At 50.4% G+C, this 16,731-nt stretch overlaps 1 protein-coding gene and 2 long non-coding RNA genes across 3 annotated transcripts in view; 1 reads left to right on the top strand and 2 right to left on the bottom strand.

Moving 5' to 3' along the window:
• The window catches only part of LOC144221135 (uncharacterized), a 9,757-nt gene extending 5,406 nt beyond the window's left edge, over window positions 1-4,351 (bottom strand). Inside the window, exons 1-3 of the long non-coding RNA XR_013331968.1 lie at window positions 4,315-4,351; window positions 3,661-3,715; window positions 1,393-1,713 (exon numbers count right to left, since the gene is read on the bottom strand). This is a non-coding gene — a long non-coding RNA (uncharacterized LOC144221135). The remainder of the gene's footprint in view (window positions 1-1,392; window positions 1,714-3,660; window positions 3,716-4,314) is intronic.
• The window catches only part of LHFPL4 (LHFPL tetraspan subfamily member 4), a 26,511-nt gene extending 10,437 nt beyond the window's left edge, over window positions 1-16,074 (top strand). Inside the window, exons 2-3 of the mRNA XM_077751521.1 lie at window positions 13,049-13,285; window positions 15,807-16,074. Coding sequence (XP_077607647.1) covers window positions 13,049-13,285; window positions 15,807-15,907 — 338 coding nt within the window. The 3' untranslated portion in view covers window positions 15,908-16,074. The remainder of the gene's footprint in view (window positions 1-13,048; window positions 13,286-15,806) is intronic.
• LOC144221134 (uncharacterized) lies at window positions 7,538-10,439 on the bottom strand. Its single transcript, XR_013331967.1, has 4 exons — window positions 9,873-10,439; window positions 8,573-8,687; window positions 8,350-8,434; window positions 7,538-7,880 (listed from the first exon to the last, which is right to left on the bottom strand). It is a non-coding gene; the product is annotated as an uncharacterized LOC144221134 (long non-coding RNA).
• Window positions 16,075-16,731: the final 657 nt, after the last annotated feature.

Raw genomic sequence — 16,731 nt, 5'->3', positions numbered from 1 at the left:
GTTATCAAATATTTTATTTTTTGCCAAACTCATCAGTAAAAAAAAAAAAAAACCTCTAAAATTTTTTTAAATGTTTGTTTATTTTATTTTTGAGAGAGAGAGAGAGTGCAAGCTGCAAGCAGGGGAGGGGCAAAGAGAGGGAGAGAGAATCCCAAGCAGGGTCCATGCTCAGCGCAGTGCCTAATGCAGGGCTTGGTCTCATGAACCATGAGATCATGACCTGAGCCAAAATGAGCCACCCAGGCGTCCCAAAATACTCTCTTATAGTAGTAATTTGCCTTTCTCTTATTATGAATGAAGTAAACACTTTACATATATATCTTTTCTGGGGGCGCCTGAGTGGCTCAGTTGGTTAGGCATCCAACTTCGGCTCAGGTCATGGTCTCACGGTTCATGGGTTCAAGCCCCACGTCGGGCTCTGTGCTGACACCTAGCTCAGAACCTGGCGCCTGCTTCAGATTCTGTGCCTCCCTCTCTCTCTGACCTTCCCCTGCTCACGCTGTCTCTCTCTCTCAGAAATAAATTTAAAAAAAACATTTAAAAAATTATATATATCTTTTCTTTAAACTGCTTATATATATTTCTTTTTTAAAATTTATTTAAAGTTTATTTTTTTATTTTGAGAGAGAGAGCACACACGCAAACAGGGGAGGGGCAGAGAGATAGGGAGAGAGAGAATCCCAAGCAGGCTTTGCGCTGCCAACATAGAGCCTGAGAGATCACAACCCGAGCCCAAATCATGAGTCAGAGGCTTAACCCACTGAGTCACCCAGGTATACACACACACACNTGTATTTTAAAAGGTATATTTATAAGGTGCATTATATATTTATATATATATATATGTATAATGGTATAATGAGAGCCCTGGACCAGGAGTCTGTGCCTGACACGTAGTAGGTGCTTAACAGGTGCCTGTAAATGAATGAATGATGACATCTGACTGAAGTCCTTTTCTACCACCCACTCCTTTGGAGGCCGCATATTCAGTGGTCAGACAACCTGAATCTGAATGCTAAGTGTGGCCTTACGAATTACGTGTCTTTAGGAAGGTTACACAATTTCTGAGTCCAGGTTTTCTCGTCTAGAAGATAGGGGTAATAATAGTAACTATCTCAAGGGACTGTTGAAGGGTTGATTGTGAATACTGTATGGACCTGGGCACAGAAGAGACCCTCAAGAACTGTTAGCAATTGTTATTAGCTGGTGTGTGACTTGGGTCAAAACACTTTGGCTCCAGCATTCCACTGTCTGTGCTCGAACAAGGGAGGAAGACAGAAAAGTGGGAAGAATTAGAATCTAAGGCTCAAGAAGCAGGTAGGGCTGCCTATGGAGGGTTTTCTAAGTTGGGCCTTGCAGTTTGGGTCTTACCCTTATGTGATGTGCATTCACCTTTAGGCCTGAGAGTCACCAGGGCCAGATGTGGGTGTAGAAAGACGATTCGAGAGGCTGCTGCCGAGATGGACCAGATGGAGGCTTGGTGGGGGCAAGGAGCCCATGGTCCTGGCGAAAGGTGCTGAGGAGGCAGGGAGAGAGGAGGAGGAAGAGGGGAGACCCCCTAGGGCCTCAGCGGCTGTGCTGGGGGTGAGGCCAAAGCAGGTGGTACACACGATGCCAGGTCTCCTCCTTGGGCGGCTGGGTCTCTGGACTGGCATTCCCAGACACGCAGGACGACGATCACGTCAGTGTGGGGAAATGGTGAATCTGCAGACCCTGCGGGATGTGCAAGAGGAAAAGTCTGACAAGCAATTGGATTTTTGGGCCTGGAGCCTAGGGGAGGGGTCTCAGCTGGAGACCGAGATGTGAGGCGTCCTCAGATGAGTCTGAGGGTGGGTGAAATTACCCCGGGGAGAATGTGCAGGGAGAGGAGGAGAGCCTAGAAACACCACCCTTTAAGAGGCAGGTTGAAGAGAAGCCAGAACTGGAGGCTCGGAGAGAAGAGCCAGAGCAGCTGCTGAGATGAGCAACTGAGACACTGAGAAGGGTGGCCTCGAGAAAGGACGCCTGCCTGGAGGAGTCAGGGGGGACCGGGAAGGGATGGAAGCACCTGGAAGGGCCTGGTCCGAACTAGAGGGACGGGAGACTTTGGACCAAACCCGAGAGAAGATGTGGCGGAGCCGAGCCAGGGCAATGGGGGATGCACAGATGGGTAGACGCAAAGGTTATTAAGAGGCCATGGGCTCCATGTAGGCTGGGCCTGATGGGGGTGGTGAAGTACATACTGTTCCCGAATGAGTACCCCACGAAGTGATGAGGGTCCCATCTCTCTGTAACAATATCTGTGACACCAGATACACTTATTTGTCTTCTCATTTAAGAACATTTTTGTTTTAATTCCAGTGTAGTTAACATACAGTATGATATTAGTTTCAGGTGTACAATATAGTGATTCAGCAGTTCCACACATTACTCAGTGCTCATCAAGATAAGTGTACTCTGAACTCCTTTCACCTGTTTTGCCCACCCCCCCCCCACACAATTATTTGTCTCCTTGCTAGTCACCCTGCTACCCTGTAGTGTCCTCAAGATTGGGAACCAGGAGCCGAGGACCGAATTTCAGAGAAAGAGTGTCCTAGGAAGAGGGCATGGTCAGTACAAAGGCCTCCAGGTGGGGCTGAACTTGACTTGTTTTAAGGGACAGAAAGGAGGCCAGTGAGGCCGGAGTTGATGGCATAGAAGTCTAATGGCTCCAGGGAAGGTGGGGGAGCCTACTTCGGTGCTCCTGAGTGCTCCCAGGGAGCTGGCGGAGGGCACTGAGCAGGGGAGTGGCACCATCCATTTCTGAAAGTTCACTGTGGATGCTGAGTGGGGAGCAGCTGGTGATGAGGTAAGCGTGGGAGCTGAGAACTTAGGAGGCCCCGGTGATCATCTAGTTAGGAGGGGTCATGGCCGGTTGGACAGATAGGTGCAGCTGAGATGGAGAAAAGTGGTCAGATCCTGGATAGTTTGGGAGGACGAGCCAGTCGACCTTGAGAATGGATTGCATGTACAGGTAACCGGAAGAGTGGGGTCAGGTGCCTCCTAGCATCTGGGTATTGACTGGATGGGGGGTGGTGAGCCCGGTCACAGGAGTCCCAACCCCCAGCATCCCGGGCTGATAGAGGCATGAAGATTGGGCTTAGATCTACAAATCCAGTGGGCAGGTAGGAGCTCACTGTTACAGTCTCCCTTGTCCGAGGGGAGCAGAGCCAGTGCTCAGACTTAGAAGCAGGGGCCTGTAGACCCCCTCCTTCCCTTGGGGGGTCCGTCTGTCGGAGGTTGTCACCACCAGTCCCTAGTGCACCGCGCACTGGGGAAGCAATTCATTGGAATGCTGGGATCTCAATGCGGATGCAAACTCTTCACTGGGCTCCTCTCAGCCCTAAATGTAGCCTCATCCTTTCCTAAACCTAAAGGAGGGACTCACCGGCAACACAAGCAGCCGGCCGTGTGTTCTATGCTGGATCGCTGCTCTGTGTTCCTCCCCTTTCCTAAGACCTTTACTGCTTTGTAAAGTTATTGTTGTTCTTTGTAGAAAAACTGGGGACTATAGATGAGCAAACTTACATCTGTGATCTCACGCTCCCAGAAGCAGTCATAGGGGTATAGAGTACTGGTTATGAGCAGGCTCTAGAGCCAGACTCTCTGGGTTCAGCCTTGCTGGCTGGTTTTGCAACTTACCAGCTGTGTGACTTTGGATAACCTGGATAACCTCTGTGAGTCTCAGTGTCCTCATCTGTAAAAAGAAAAGTATAATGCAGATTACTATGCAGACTAAATGATCTAAGGTGTGTAAAGTACTATAGTGTCTGGCGTGGTAAATTCTATATAACTATTTGCAGTAACTATGTAAGTATTTTTTCCCAAAGTGAAATTATAATGTGCTAATTTTTACAGCCTCTGGAAACCTAACATATCATAAGTATTTTCTGTATCATTAAATATTCTTCAATAGCTACCTGAGCAAATTTATATTAAAGTTCCATAGCTGAATGGTATTCCATAATATGAAAGAGCTGTATTCCCATATTGCTGGATAATAAGTTGCTGCTTTCCTTTATTATTTCCCCCTCTCCTCCTCTTCTCTCTCTCATAAGTAACAACGTGATGGACATCCTTGGAGCTAAATCTTCGAGCATATCCATGAGGGTTTTCTTAGGATAAATTCCCAGAAATTGGCAAGCTCAGTCAAAAGGGGTTTAGAGATTTTCATTTTTATGTTTTTGTGACTGACGCATTATTTCTGAGAGTTACATTCGGCCTGCGCATTGCCATTTTTGTTGAGTTCATTATTTTGTTGCAAGTGAGTGAGAATCTCTGTCAATAGGCACTTACTTGTAGACAACTCCTGCCCACCTTCTGGCTTCAGGTCACTCTTTCATAGGGTTCTGAAGCCAAATGTGCAGCAGGTTATCACTGCAATGTCTCTCTCCTTTCCTGTCTTCCAGACACTCAATTCCCCTCCCTAGAAGTAACCAAGGTTGGAGCGTGAGTTGTCAACGTTCATTAGATCGAGCCCCGCGTTGAGCTCTGTGCTGACAGCGCAGAGCCTGCTTGGGGTTCTCTCTCTCCCCCTCCCAGATTCGTGTTTTCTCTCTCTCAAAAGAAATAAACTTAAAAAAAAAAAAAGTAATCAAGGTTACCATTGTCTTACAAACCTTTCCAGAAATATTTTATGTACATAGAAGAAAACACACACACACACACACACACACACACACACACACACACACACAGACACTCTTTCCCCACTCCTTAGACAATGCTAGCATCATGCCACAAATGTTGCTCTGGACCTTGCCTTTCACTAAGCACACCCACCACCGTCCCACATCAGCACACCAAGGGCTTCCTTTGTTCCTTTCAGGACTACATGGTGTGCATTGCATGGATGTGCTCTGTCTAACCTGTGATCTGTTGGTGGGCGCTTAGTTTCTTTCTGCTGTTTACTTATGAAGCATGATGTATGTAGCCTTTTTTAAAGTTGGCTTTTATTGAAGTATACTTGGGGAAAAGCACAAAAATCCTTACCTCTACAGCTCGGAGAATTTGCACGGAGTGAACGTGCCTGTGGAAATAGCATCCCGACTAGGAACCTCACGCCCCCTTCAATCACTACCCCCAAAGGGAATCACTATCCTGACTTTTGAGCCTGGAGGTTAGTGTTGCCTGTTTTTGACCTGTATATGCACAGAATCACACTTTTCCTCAGCTGAATGGCTCTCAGATGCACCAAGTTGCTCCCAGCGTTTTCCTCCTCCGGCAAGGTCGTGCTCTGGTGACAGCGCCCTCCGGCCTTGCAGACGCGCCCTCTGGCTGTGAGGTCTCCTTTTATGGGGACGCTAATCCCATCATGAGCCCTCACCAAACCCTAATCACCTCCAAATACCCTCACCCTGGGGGTTAGGGCTTCAACATATGAATTTTGTGGGGACACGGTTCAGTCTATAGCAAGCCTCTGTGGAGTCAGTCACCTAGGGACCGAACGCCCTGGGGACCTCGCGTCTGCCCCCCGACCCCTCCCCAGTAAAGGGTAGCAGCTGTGACAGGTCAGGCATGGGGCGGGCAGCTGAGCAAAAACAGAAGCCTCCCTCGTGGGAGCGCCCAGCTCAGCAAAGGTCCCTTGAGGATGGTGTAACAGCGTTATAATGAAATGATGTTAAAATAGCTGAGCATAAAACGCATCATTAAAAAGCTCGACTTAAAGGCACATTTACAGCACAAGCTTTAAAGAAAACAAACACGAGTGTATAGTATATTTTCTCTTATTAATTCTTCACTACTTTTGGTCTCATCCAAGTTTCATTCCCAAACTCAAGTATCATTCTTCCTTTTAACTCTCTTTTAATTTCTTAATTATCTTTTTAAAACCTTAAGAGGATTTCATAGTCTGGCATAGATGGAAAAGGATTGTCCGTAGTAATATAGTTTTTGTTATAAAGTAATATATGCAGATGTTAGACACTTTCAACAGTATAAGAGGGCACAGAATGAAGAGTGTGCCCCTCTCCACCTCCCAGGCCACATATCCGAGGCATCCATCATTAAATTGCTTCTGTATACCTCGTGTGTACCTGTATATAGACATGCAAGCTTATATGTGTATTCTTTGAAAAATCAGTATCTTAAATGATGTTTTTATTTATTCATTTTTTAAAAAGTTTATTTATTTTGAGAGAGATGGGGGTAGAGGGAGGGGCAGAGGAGGAGGGAGGGAGAGAGAATCCCAAGCAGGCTCCACATTGTCAGTGCAGAGCCTGACGCGGGGCTCGAACCCATGAACCTCCAGATCATGACCTGAGCCGAAATCAAAAGAGTTGCACGCTTAAACGATTGAGCCACTAAGGTGCCCAAATGATGTTTTAAAATTTCACAAGTAATAAGTGAATATGTTCATTTATATGTTACATATATATATATATATATGTAAAGCTGAAACATTACCTAAAGGCCAAAGTCCCCACCCCCTCCCTGCCCAGAGGCCACCACTCTTATAAATTAAATTCCCATTTTCCCTAAGTCTTTTTCTGTGCATTTACATACACATCCATGAGGCAAATATACCATGTCATTTTCTGTGTTCCCTCTACTTTTCACCCTCTCTCATGGTAAAATACACATAACATAAAATGTACCATTTTAACCATTTTTAAGTGCCCAGTTCCATGGCATTGAGTACTTTCAGCATGTTGTGCCCCACACCCATCTCTGTCTTCCAGAACTTTGTTTCATCTTGCAAAATTGAATCTCTGTCCCCTTTAAACACGAACCCTCCACACCCCTCCCCCAGCCCCTGGCAACCACCTTCCTCCTTCCTGTCTCTGTTAACTTGACTCCTCTAGGGACATCATGTCAGCGGAGCCCAAAGTATTCGTCTTTCTGGGACTAGTACATTTCACTGAGCATAATGTCCTCAAGGGTCCTCTGTGTCGTAGCGCGTGTCAGAATTCCCTTCCTTTTTAAGGCTGAGTAACATCCCATTGTATGTCTGGACTGCCCCCTGCTTCTTTGAAACGAGAGGGAACACGCCTGTGTGTGGATTGTCTACCTGCTCTTGTATCCAAGGGGAGAGGTGGTTCAGAGTATGGCCCTAGCTCTGCTATCTCTACATGTGACCTTGGGCACACCGCTTAACCTTCCTGGGTCTGTTTCTTCATTCATAAACATAGGGCCGTTAGAACAGTGCCCGAAACACTAGGTGTTTGATTTTTTAAAATGACAGTTGCTGGGGCGCCTGGCTGGCTCAGTGGGTAGAGCATATGACTCTTGATCTCAGGGTCATGAGTTCAAGCCCCATGTGGGGCATGGAGCCTACTTAAAATTAAAAAAAAAAAAAAAAATTTCGACCGCTTTTTGCAGCAGACGTCAGGTGTCAGAAAGCTTGCTCTGTCAGTCCTCACAGCCACTCATTCCTTCTACCTATTCTACCTTGTAAGAAGGTCCATCCTTCTTAAAAACTGTAGATGGGATTACACCATACACTGTGTTGTGAACCTTGATTTTTAACATTTCTTAATATATTTTAGAAGATCTTCCATGACAGCATATACATCTCTTCTCCACTTATTTTAATGGCTTTACAGTATTCCCTGGCATGGATATGCCAGACTTTATTTAATAGGTTCCCTCTTAATAGACATTGCAGTTTTTTGTTATAAAGATGGCGGTGCAGTGAATATGCCCCGTACACACCCTCTGTGTACATGCATAAGTTCAGCCATGGGGTGCATTTCTGAGTCAGGGATAAGTGCATTTGTGATTCTGATGGATACTGCCATGTTGTTCTCCAAGCAGAGGAGACGTCCCACCTTCACACACCACGATGAGGCATATGCCCATTGTAGTGATGATGGCGACCACCCAGTATATGCTGGGGCCTTGAGAAGTAAATATCACCATCCCTATGATGACAGAACAGAGGTTCAGAGAGGTGAAGTGACTTGCCCAAGGACACACAGTTAAAGAGATGTTCTCCCAATATATACATTATGATACAAACTTCAAAAGGAATAACACATTATTATAACAGTTAGGACTAGACTTGGCTGCATATGATAGGAAAACCCAAAATAATTGCGGTCTAACGGCCTAAGGTTCTAGTCTCTTATATAAGACAAATGCCCAAGACCTAGACAGTCCAGAGCTGGTATGGTTGCCCCTGAAGTCAAGAGTTCTTTTTGGAGCTCTGCTTCACCACTCTTGGGTAAGGCCCTTGTCCTCATTGTTGAATATGGCTGCTGGAGCCCCAGCCATCACCTCTTCATTCCAGGCAGCAGGATGAAGGAATGGATGAAGAAAAAGGGGCCAAGAGCACATTCTAGCATCCTTATAAAGTTATTTTTCATGAAGACACATAGCATGCATTTTTACCTGCTCGTGTGGCCGAGTCATGTAGCTGCAAAGGAAGGTGGAAACTCTGTTTTGGATGGTCAAGTTCTCAGCAAGACTGGGGGTTCTAATAGTAAGGAATGGGGATGAACAGATACAGTAGCAAAGTACTGGTCTCTGCCATGATTCTGTATAAAAATTAAGCTAATCACCTTCCCCAGGCAGTGGCTGTTAACTGTTCTGGACTATCTGGAAAAAGACTTACCTCTTTTGTCCAAAATTTTTTTCCACTTTGCCAAGAGTTGCCGTGACCTGTCCCCACTTCATGAGTAATAATTTGCATACCTCTTCTCACCTGCCAGTTGATTCTCACAAAAGCCCTATGAAATAAGTAGGGTGGATGTCATGACCCCATTTTACAGATGAAGAAACTGAGGCAAACCAACTTTGCCTAAAGTGACACAGTGGAGAATGGAGTTCAGCTTCCTGTTGAGGCCATACAAGGTGGGCAGGGTCTCAGGGCCTCAAGGAGAAAGGCTCAGTTTGGTGCTAGTATTTCCTTAACTCCTTACACACTATTAAGTCTCTTAAACAGGGAGAGAGCTTAGAGCATTTGGCAGGCAAAAGTATCCAGCTAGAATCTAAGAACATTGTTTTGGTTTCATTATATTTATAGTTTCCTTCTATTTGTGGCAAAGGATCCTGGTTTCCTTTTCTATGATAGTGATAGAAAGCTTACTTTTTAAGCAAATGCCTCTAAGTTAAAAAGTGAGGCTATTAAAAGAAAAATGTTAAGTAAAGACCTGTCTGGGTTTAAATACAGATTCCCCCCACTGACTAGCTCGGTGTCATGGGGTATGATACTTGGTTCCTCGGAGCCTGTTTTCTCATCTATAAAATGAGGATGATGGTTTTCCCCACCTTATAGATTTATAATAGCATCAAACAAGATCGTAATGTCAGGAGCTGTGTCGGTAAGCACTCCGTGCTATTTGCTAACATTATTACAGTTATGAACTATGAATATTCATATTATTAGTTTTGTCATAACACTTTCCGGCTGCTTGGAGCAGGGGAAGTCAGTGGACTGAAGGGTAATGGGTAGAGATGCCCCATCGGAGGGCCCCTTCCTCTATACCACTGGTTCCAACCAGGGACAGGTTTGCNCCTCTATACCACTGGTTCCAACCAGGGACAGGCTTGCCTCCCTCCCCCCCCCCCCCCGGGGACATTGGGCAATGTCTGGAGATGTTTTTTTGATGACTGGGGGTGGGGGGTGGGGGGAAGTGTTTCACTGGCACCTGGTGGGTTGAGACGAGGGATGATACTCAACATCCCACAAGGAACAGGACGGCCCCCCCCCCCATCATGAAAAGTTATCAGGTCAAATGTCAAAAATGTTTCCATTGAGAGGCTCTACCCCACATGGCACCCCACACCCGTGTGTGTGCGTGAGACTCAGAGCAGCCGGCTCATTATTTCCAAAGGAAACTCCATCTCAGACTCCAAAGACTTCAGCCTCCGTCTTCTCATTCTGCACGTGGGGACGCTGAAAGCTGCCTTACCTGTAGTCATCCGTCTCCTGAGGGTTGAACCCCTTTGTCACTTCCTTCCTTGTCTTAGGCTGTCCCTGGTGGTCTCTTCCTCTCTTCCCCCAGGTCCAGGGGAACCCTCTGATCGGTTTTTCTCCATTTGCCTGGCTTCTGGGTGTCTCCCCTTCCCTGAGCAGCCTTGGGGGCCCCACAGCCACCTGCGACGCTGCACAGCAGAGGCGGCGGAGAGTCAGAGGTGGGGAGGCCCCGCCCCGCCCCCTCCCAGCGGCCTGTTAGGCTGGGTCTCTCCCCGGAGGCTTCCTCGCCAGCACTCCTGGACACGCATAAGTATCCTGTTGGTGTACTGACTCGGTTCCCGTTCTCCCCCACACTCCTGGGGACCGCGCCCCCAGTGGCCCCAGCACCCCGCACGGCGCCCGGCACGTAACGGGGGTTTTCGAGCGCAGTGCAGAAGGGAGAGGCGGAGAGAGGAAAGGGCCAGGGGCTCGATCCAGAGAAGGAAGAGAAGCGAGAAGAGGAAGAGAGAGAGGCGGTGTGACGAAGGAATGTTAAATGTGGAGAGATCCAACCAGGCCAGGGGAGGGGGAGGGCCGAGGCCGACACTTGGGCACCACGGAGACAAGCCCGAGAGAGAGGAGGGCTGTGAAGAGACAGATGCGGAACAAGAGAGGTGGGAAGGGTGGGCAAGAGAAAGGAACGGGGAGGCTCGCGACTCAGAGGCACGTGAGCGGCGAGGGCGACGGCGCGCGGGCGCAGGGCCGCGGGAAGGGGGGTCCTTGAGGGCCGAGCGCGGGGCTGCCGAGGGGAGAGGCCCGCCCTGCGGAGCCCCGCGCTGCTGCCGGCAGCTCCCGGTGCGCGGGCGCCGTCTCCATGGAAACGGGACGCTCTGGGCTGGCGAGGAACGCGGCCTGGGGGGCGGGGCGGGGCGGATTTGGCCCATCCTCAGGCCCCTTTCCTCACCCCAGCCTTCCGCTGAGGAGGCGGGAGCGCGCCACCCGGGCCAGAGCCTCGGATACCCGGGAATTCCTTCTCCCCCTTCCGCCGCCCCGGCGTTCGAACCTCCTCTCGTCCCCGACTGGGGCCTGGGACGCCTTGCAAAATGTCTGGGCTGTTTGGGGAGATGGGCGGTTCGATCTTCTCCGTAGGCTCCTCCTCTCTTCCCGCCCAGCGCTCGGTGCCGGGCCTTCTCTGTATCCAGAACCGCAGTCCCAGAGATGAGCCTGCCCACTGCTCCCAAATTTCCATCCCCAAACCGATTTCTCCCCGAGCTTACCTCTCGCCATTAGGGTGTCCAAAGTGCATCCTCGAACTTGTGGAATTCTCTCGCTCCCCAGGCTCATTTTCACTCCAGGGCGTCTTGCATTCGCCGTCCCCTTTGCCAAGAACCCCCTTCCCAGCCGGGAAGCGACTCGCTCGCAGTACTCTAGCTGCGGAGCATCTTGGAGGAGGCAGGCACCGGAGAGGGGACAAAGCCCCAAGTGTGTGCGTGTGCGGTCACAGTGCTGTGGGGGAACCCTGCATCAGGACGCGGGGCACAGCCTAGGGGCGTGGGGGATGCTGTCGTGTCGCAGGAGGGCAGGGAAAGCCACAGGAGGCGAAACCTTGGAGCCAGGGCCCCCGGCGCACCGCACCGGCAGACGGGAGTCTGGAGCCTAGGGAGCACTTCCTTGAATGACATGTGAGGGAGAGACCCGACAAGGCTGAGGGCGTCCTCCCCACCCGAGGGATTAGATGGGCCACGTGCCCTGTGGGCAGCACGGACCACCACCCTCTCTTTGTCATCACTGTCTTCTAAAACCCAGGTTAAGCACCCCATGGGCCTGGTGCGGAGCGTTCGGCTCTCAGACACAGTAACCTCGTTGCTGGCGGCACTGTCAGACAGCGACAGGGTAACATCAACCCGCAGGCACAGTCGCAAGTCACGAGGCTGGCGGCTCACACCGCGTGGCGGGAGGGGAAGGTCACAGCCGCCCGTTGCCTACTGAGCCCGGGGGGCTCTCATTGGCTGTGGTGGGGCACGTGCGGCTCTCCGAGCCAATCAGTTACCAGAGGAATGCGATGTCCTGATTGGCTCAGACTTAGGTCCCACCCACTAGGCTGGGCTCTGTGAAGCGCCTGCTCAGACCGGGTTTGGATTGGCAGAGGTGGGTCACTAAACCCTGCGAGTGGATGCCTCTGTGGGGAACCAGCAGGGGCCTGTTTCCTTAGAAAGCTCTTCTTGGCCCCGCCCATCTCCCCTCCCCCACCATCTGAAACTAAGCTGCCCGCTCCCCAATAATTTCCGTATTTATGTGACTGTTCTTTTTTGTTTGTTTGTTTTGACTAGTTTTGATGATGATAATAACATTTAACATATTTCTGGGATTTACTGTGTCAAGCATTTACATTTGCTGCCTCCTGTCGTCTTTGCAACGACGTGGATACCGTCATTAGCCCCATTTTACAGATGAGAAAAACAGGATCAAAGGTGAAGGGCCTGGCCTGCGGCCCCACATCTAGCAAAGAGCGGAGTCAGGCTTTGAGCCCCAGCCGTCTAAGTGTTTGCTCTAATGGACCTTTCCCCCGCCTGCCTGCAAGCTCTCTGAGGCTGGAGGCCAAGCAACACTCCTGTCCCCTGCCCAGTCGGGTGCCCGGCACACACGGGGCCCTCAGTGAGGAAATGCCGGGCACTGTGCGGAGCGTATTGCACACCTTCCTCCCGGTGATCCTCCCCACCACCCTGTGAGGCAGTACTACTATTTCCGGGATACAGAACAAACAGGCGGCAACCCCAAGGTCGTACACCCAGTAAGTGAAAGAACTTAGCCCAGTCTTTTCTTTGAGAGCAGCGCTCAACTGCCTGAATGAGAACGTATGTCCAGCATCTTGAAGGGAAGGGAAGGGGGCTCGACGAGTGTTTGTTGAATGAATGACAAAAATAAAGAAAAAACGAGTAGGTTGGGAGGGGGTAAGCGTGGTTAGGATGCTAAAGGGAGCTGAAGCATGTGCCCGTGGGCTGCTGTTCTCTTGTATTTCCACGAAGGCTTCCTGGAGGAGTTGATTTGACGGGGGCATTATGGGTCCCGTAAAGTTTCTGCTCCCCGAGGCAGAAGGCCATCCATCTGAGACCCTAAAGTTTCTGGAACNACTCAACCCCTTCTCTCTTCCTCCCTGGCCTCGGCCGTGCGCCCCACCTCGCGCCCCCGCAGCTCTGTGCCTCGTGCTGGGCTGCATGATCTTCCCCGACGGCTGGGACGCCGAGACCATCCGGGACATGTGCGGGGCCAAGACCGGGAAGTACTCCCTGGGGGACTGTTCGGTGCGCTGGGCGTACATCCTGGCCATCATCGGCATCCTCAACGCCCTCATCCTCTCCTTCCTCGCCTTCGTGCTGGGCAACCGGCAAACAGACCTGCTGCAGGAGGAGCTCAAGCAGGAGAACAAAGGCGAGTGCGCATGCGGCGGGGGCGGGGCCCGGAGCTGTGACGTCCCGAGAGGAAACGCGAGCTGGAAAGCGTGCAGGCAGTGAAAGTCGCTTGACGTCATTCCTCACATCCCAGCATTTGCACGTCTGTGACCCAGCAGCCCCAGCCGGGAGCATAAACCCATGAGAAATGCGCTGGGATGGTCTTGGCAGCACTTTCTAATAGCGAACTACTAAAAACAATGGCCGTTGACAGGAGAATGGTTAAGTAAATGGGGATGTGTTCCTATCATGGAATAGTGCACAATGAATGAGTGCACTTTAGTTATAAGTGACCGAATGGACACATCCTGGAAACGCAATGTAATATCGAGAAAGAGAAGGAGAAAAAAAAAGTTCCGGAAGGTGACAGAGTGATATTTTTATGGAGCTCAATAGAAAACCAAGAGACACAAAAGAACGTATGGTTTAATCATAAATATATTTATGGTAGTGCTGTATTTTTAAATAAAAAAGTAAAGGAACAATAAATACAGAAGGTAGGATGATGGTTATCCGTGGTTGGGATAGAGGAGGGGAGGCCAGGAGCATGAGATGGGGGTGTGTAGGCAGGTACAAATTATTGGTGGAGTCACAGTTCTTGCGCGGTAAGCCCACACGGGTGTTTGCATACCTAGTATATTACGTATCAACTTTTGTATATATCAGGTAACATTGAAATACAAAAAAGAAAAAAGTGACATTGAGGACAGAGGCTCAGGGCTAATCACTGTTATCAGATGTTTATGCATATGTGGACATAATACATGTTATATGTCCCTTTATAAAATATACCGTAGTGTTATGTGCTCATATAACACAGGATAGGCATCATCCCAAACAAATCTGTTCTAAGACTGCTTTTTGTGCCCAACCCTAGAGCATGTCTTAAAGATCTTTCTTTATCCTTTTATGGAGAACCCTTTATATCCAGTGCTTAGCATTACGTCAGACGGAGGAACTGTAATTTCTTAAGCATCCTCTCTTTAGGGACTGATAGGGAGGTTTCCAGGATTTTACCATCACTGACAATGCTACGCTAGACACCTTTGTCTGTGCCTTCTTATACACAGTGTTTTCTGGGTGTTTTTCCAGAAGTGGACTTGCAATTTGTAATGACAGTGCCAGATTACCCTCCAAAGGAGGGCTGGTCTTCTGAGCTGGGAGTTCACCCTGCCCCTGGAGCAAGGGGAGGCGTGAATGGCATCTGTGGATAGACTCCCCTCTGTCTGCGTGTGCATTCCCTGCCGTGAGAAACAGGAATAGTGGTTTTCATAGTCACACCCTGCCTTGGGCTATTAGCATGTGCTGGGTCTATATTTAGCACTTTTCATTAATTATAGTCCTCTCTTGGAGTCTCTCATCTATGAAATGGGGATAATGGCAGTGAGGGTTATTATCTCATCTGGCAGGAGGCAGGTTAATTTGGCGGTGGGAACCCTTGGACTGAAGGCAGGCCATCTGTGTGGGAAGTGGGTTGAGCAAAGAAATGACTTCGTGTCCTTGAGCTTTAGATTCCTGCACTTCATAAAATGAGGGTGGTGGGAACAGTACCACCTTACAGGCTGTCCTGTGAAGAAGAAAGATTATGTCTATTAAGGGGCACTTGGTGGATACTCAGAAAAAGCTGTCACTCCTCAAGACTCCCCATCAGGCAGACATCACGGCCACCGTTCTATGAATGAGAAAAGTGAGGCCCCGGGGAGGTCCAGTAACTTGCCCAAGGTCACCGAAGCGCTGCAGTCAGGATTTGAACCCAGGTCCAAGTTCAAAGGCCAAACTCTTTCCTGCTGCCTGCTTCCTTTTCAGGGCCCTCCTGGGCTGCGGGGGTGCTAACCTGTCTTTCTGTGAGGCTCCAGTGCCTGGAGACCCTGACCTGGTGGTTTCTGTGCTCTTGGTGTGAGGTCAGGGCCTGCCCTCTGGTGGCAGCTTCCAGAAGTGCATGACTAAGAGCCTTGGCCTTTCTGAAGACGGGGTTTGGGCTAACGATTGGTGTGAGGTGGGTCCACCCACCGTCCTCTCCTCCCTCCTCAAAGTGCCCTATTCTCTGTGTTAAAGGTGACGTGAAGGCGCCCCAGCCTTCCCTCAGCCTCAACGGGTCTCCACCCCTCATTGGGAGCTCAAGATGAGTGAGCCTCACAGCTCAGTTCTGAGCCAGACCTCTAGGACAAAAGTAAAACATAAAATGAATTACTATCATTTCCAGAATTTGCTAGGCACTAAGCATTGTGAGAAAGTCCTTAGCTAGAATGATCTGTGTCTTTATCACCCCTCAGAATCACCCTGTGAAGTAGGCTATTATGACCCATGTACAGATGAGGAAATTGAGGCTCAGGGGGGTCAGATGGCCCACTCAAGACCATCCAGCTAGCCGCAGGCCTGGCTGGGATTTCACAGCCTGTGCAGGTCGCTTCCCTGCCCAGATTTGCCCTCAGGAGTGGCCAAGGAGAGCCCCAGTGTCCTGGCAGTCTCTGACTTTCTCCAATTCTCTCTCTCTCTCATAGATTTTGTGAGCTCTACAGTAAGCTCCGTGTTGCGGCCAGGGGGTGATGTCTCCGGATGGGGAGTCCTCCCCTGTCCCGTCGCTCACTCACAGGGACCCTGAGGGCCAGGATCACAGCCCAGGAATCACAGGAATCACAGCTGACCTGTCCTCAGCTTCTCCCGTCGCCTGCCCTCTCATCCCTTCATTCAAGCTCCAGAGGAAGACCCCATCCAGGACTGACTTCTCACCTGCTACCTGCCTGTAGCTCCAGGCTTTGAAGAGGTCGGGGCGGGGATGCAGCGTGGGGGAGGGCCTGATTCTGCTCTTCCCTCAAGTGACCTAAGGGAGCCGGAGCCCCGGGCCCTTGGGCTTCTCCTTTCCTCTCTAGCCTGGCCTGGGGGCCCTGCAGAGTCTCCGGAGGAAGAGGCGCTGTGGTGCCAGCTCCCCCGGCCCCCTCAGTCCGGAGGGCTGCCGCCTGCCTGTGTCCTTGCCTCCTCTGGTCCCTGCCTCCTGCAGAAACTTATTCAAGACACTGGCCGAGGGGGGACCGGACTCTTTCCTGTTTTTTCGCCCTCCGATGATGGTCCCAGCACATCATCACAGATCTCCAGGGCCACCCGCCTCCCCGGGGCCTCTCTGCCACCCGCTCCAGCCTGTTCTCACCTCTCGCAAAGGAGTCTGAGCTGCAGTGAGGGAGAAAGCCCAGGGCCTCCCTGTCAGCAGCTGACCGGGGCCCTGGGCAGCCCAGAGACTGCGGACAGGCAGGGTCTGGAGGCAGGAGGAGGGGGTGCTCGGACTCTTGTCTTGGTGGCGTCTGATCATGGCAGCTGGGGCTGGCCCGGCCTCCTCCCTGCTGGGGCGTCTCACCGGTGACTGGACCCTTGACCCCGGCCTGTTTTGTACAGCACAGACTTCTTGGCCCTGTTGTCAGGGCTGGGGGCTTG

The sequence above is a fragment of the Crocuta crocuta genome, unplaced genomic scaffold, assembly GCF_008692635.1.
Source record: "Crocuta crocuta isolate KB4526 unplaced genomic scaffold, BGI_CrCroc_1.0 scaffold69, whole genome shotgun sequence".
Lineage (NCBI taxonomy): Eukaryota > Metazoa > Chordata > Mammalia > Carnivora > Hyaenidae > Crocuta > Crocuta crocuta.
Note: the sequence above shows the minus strand (reverse complement) of the source record. Positions and strands in the feature narration are given on the sequence as shown.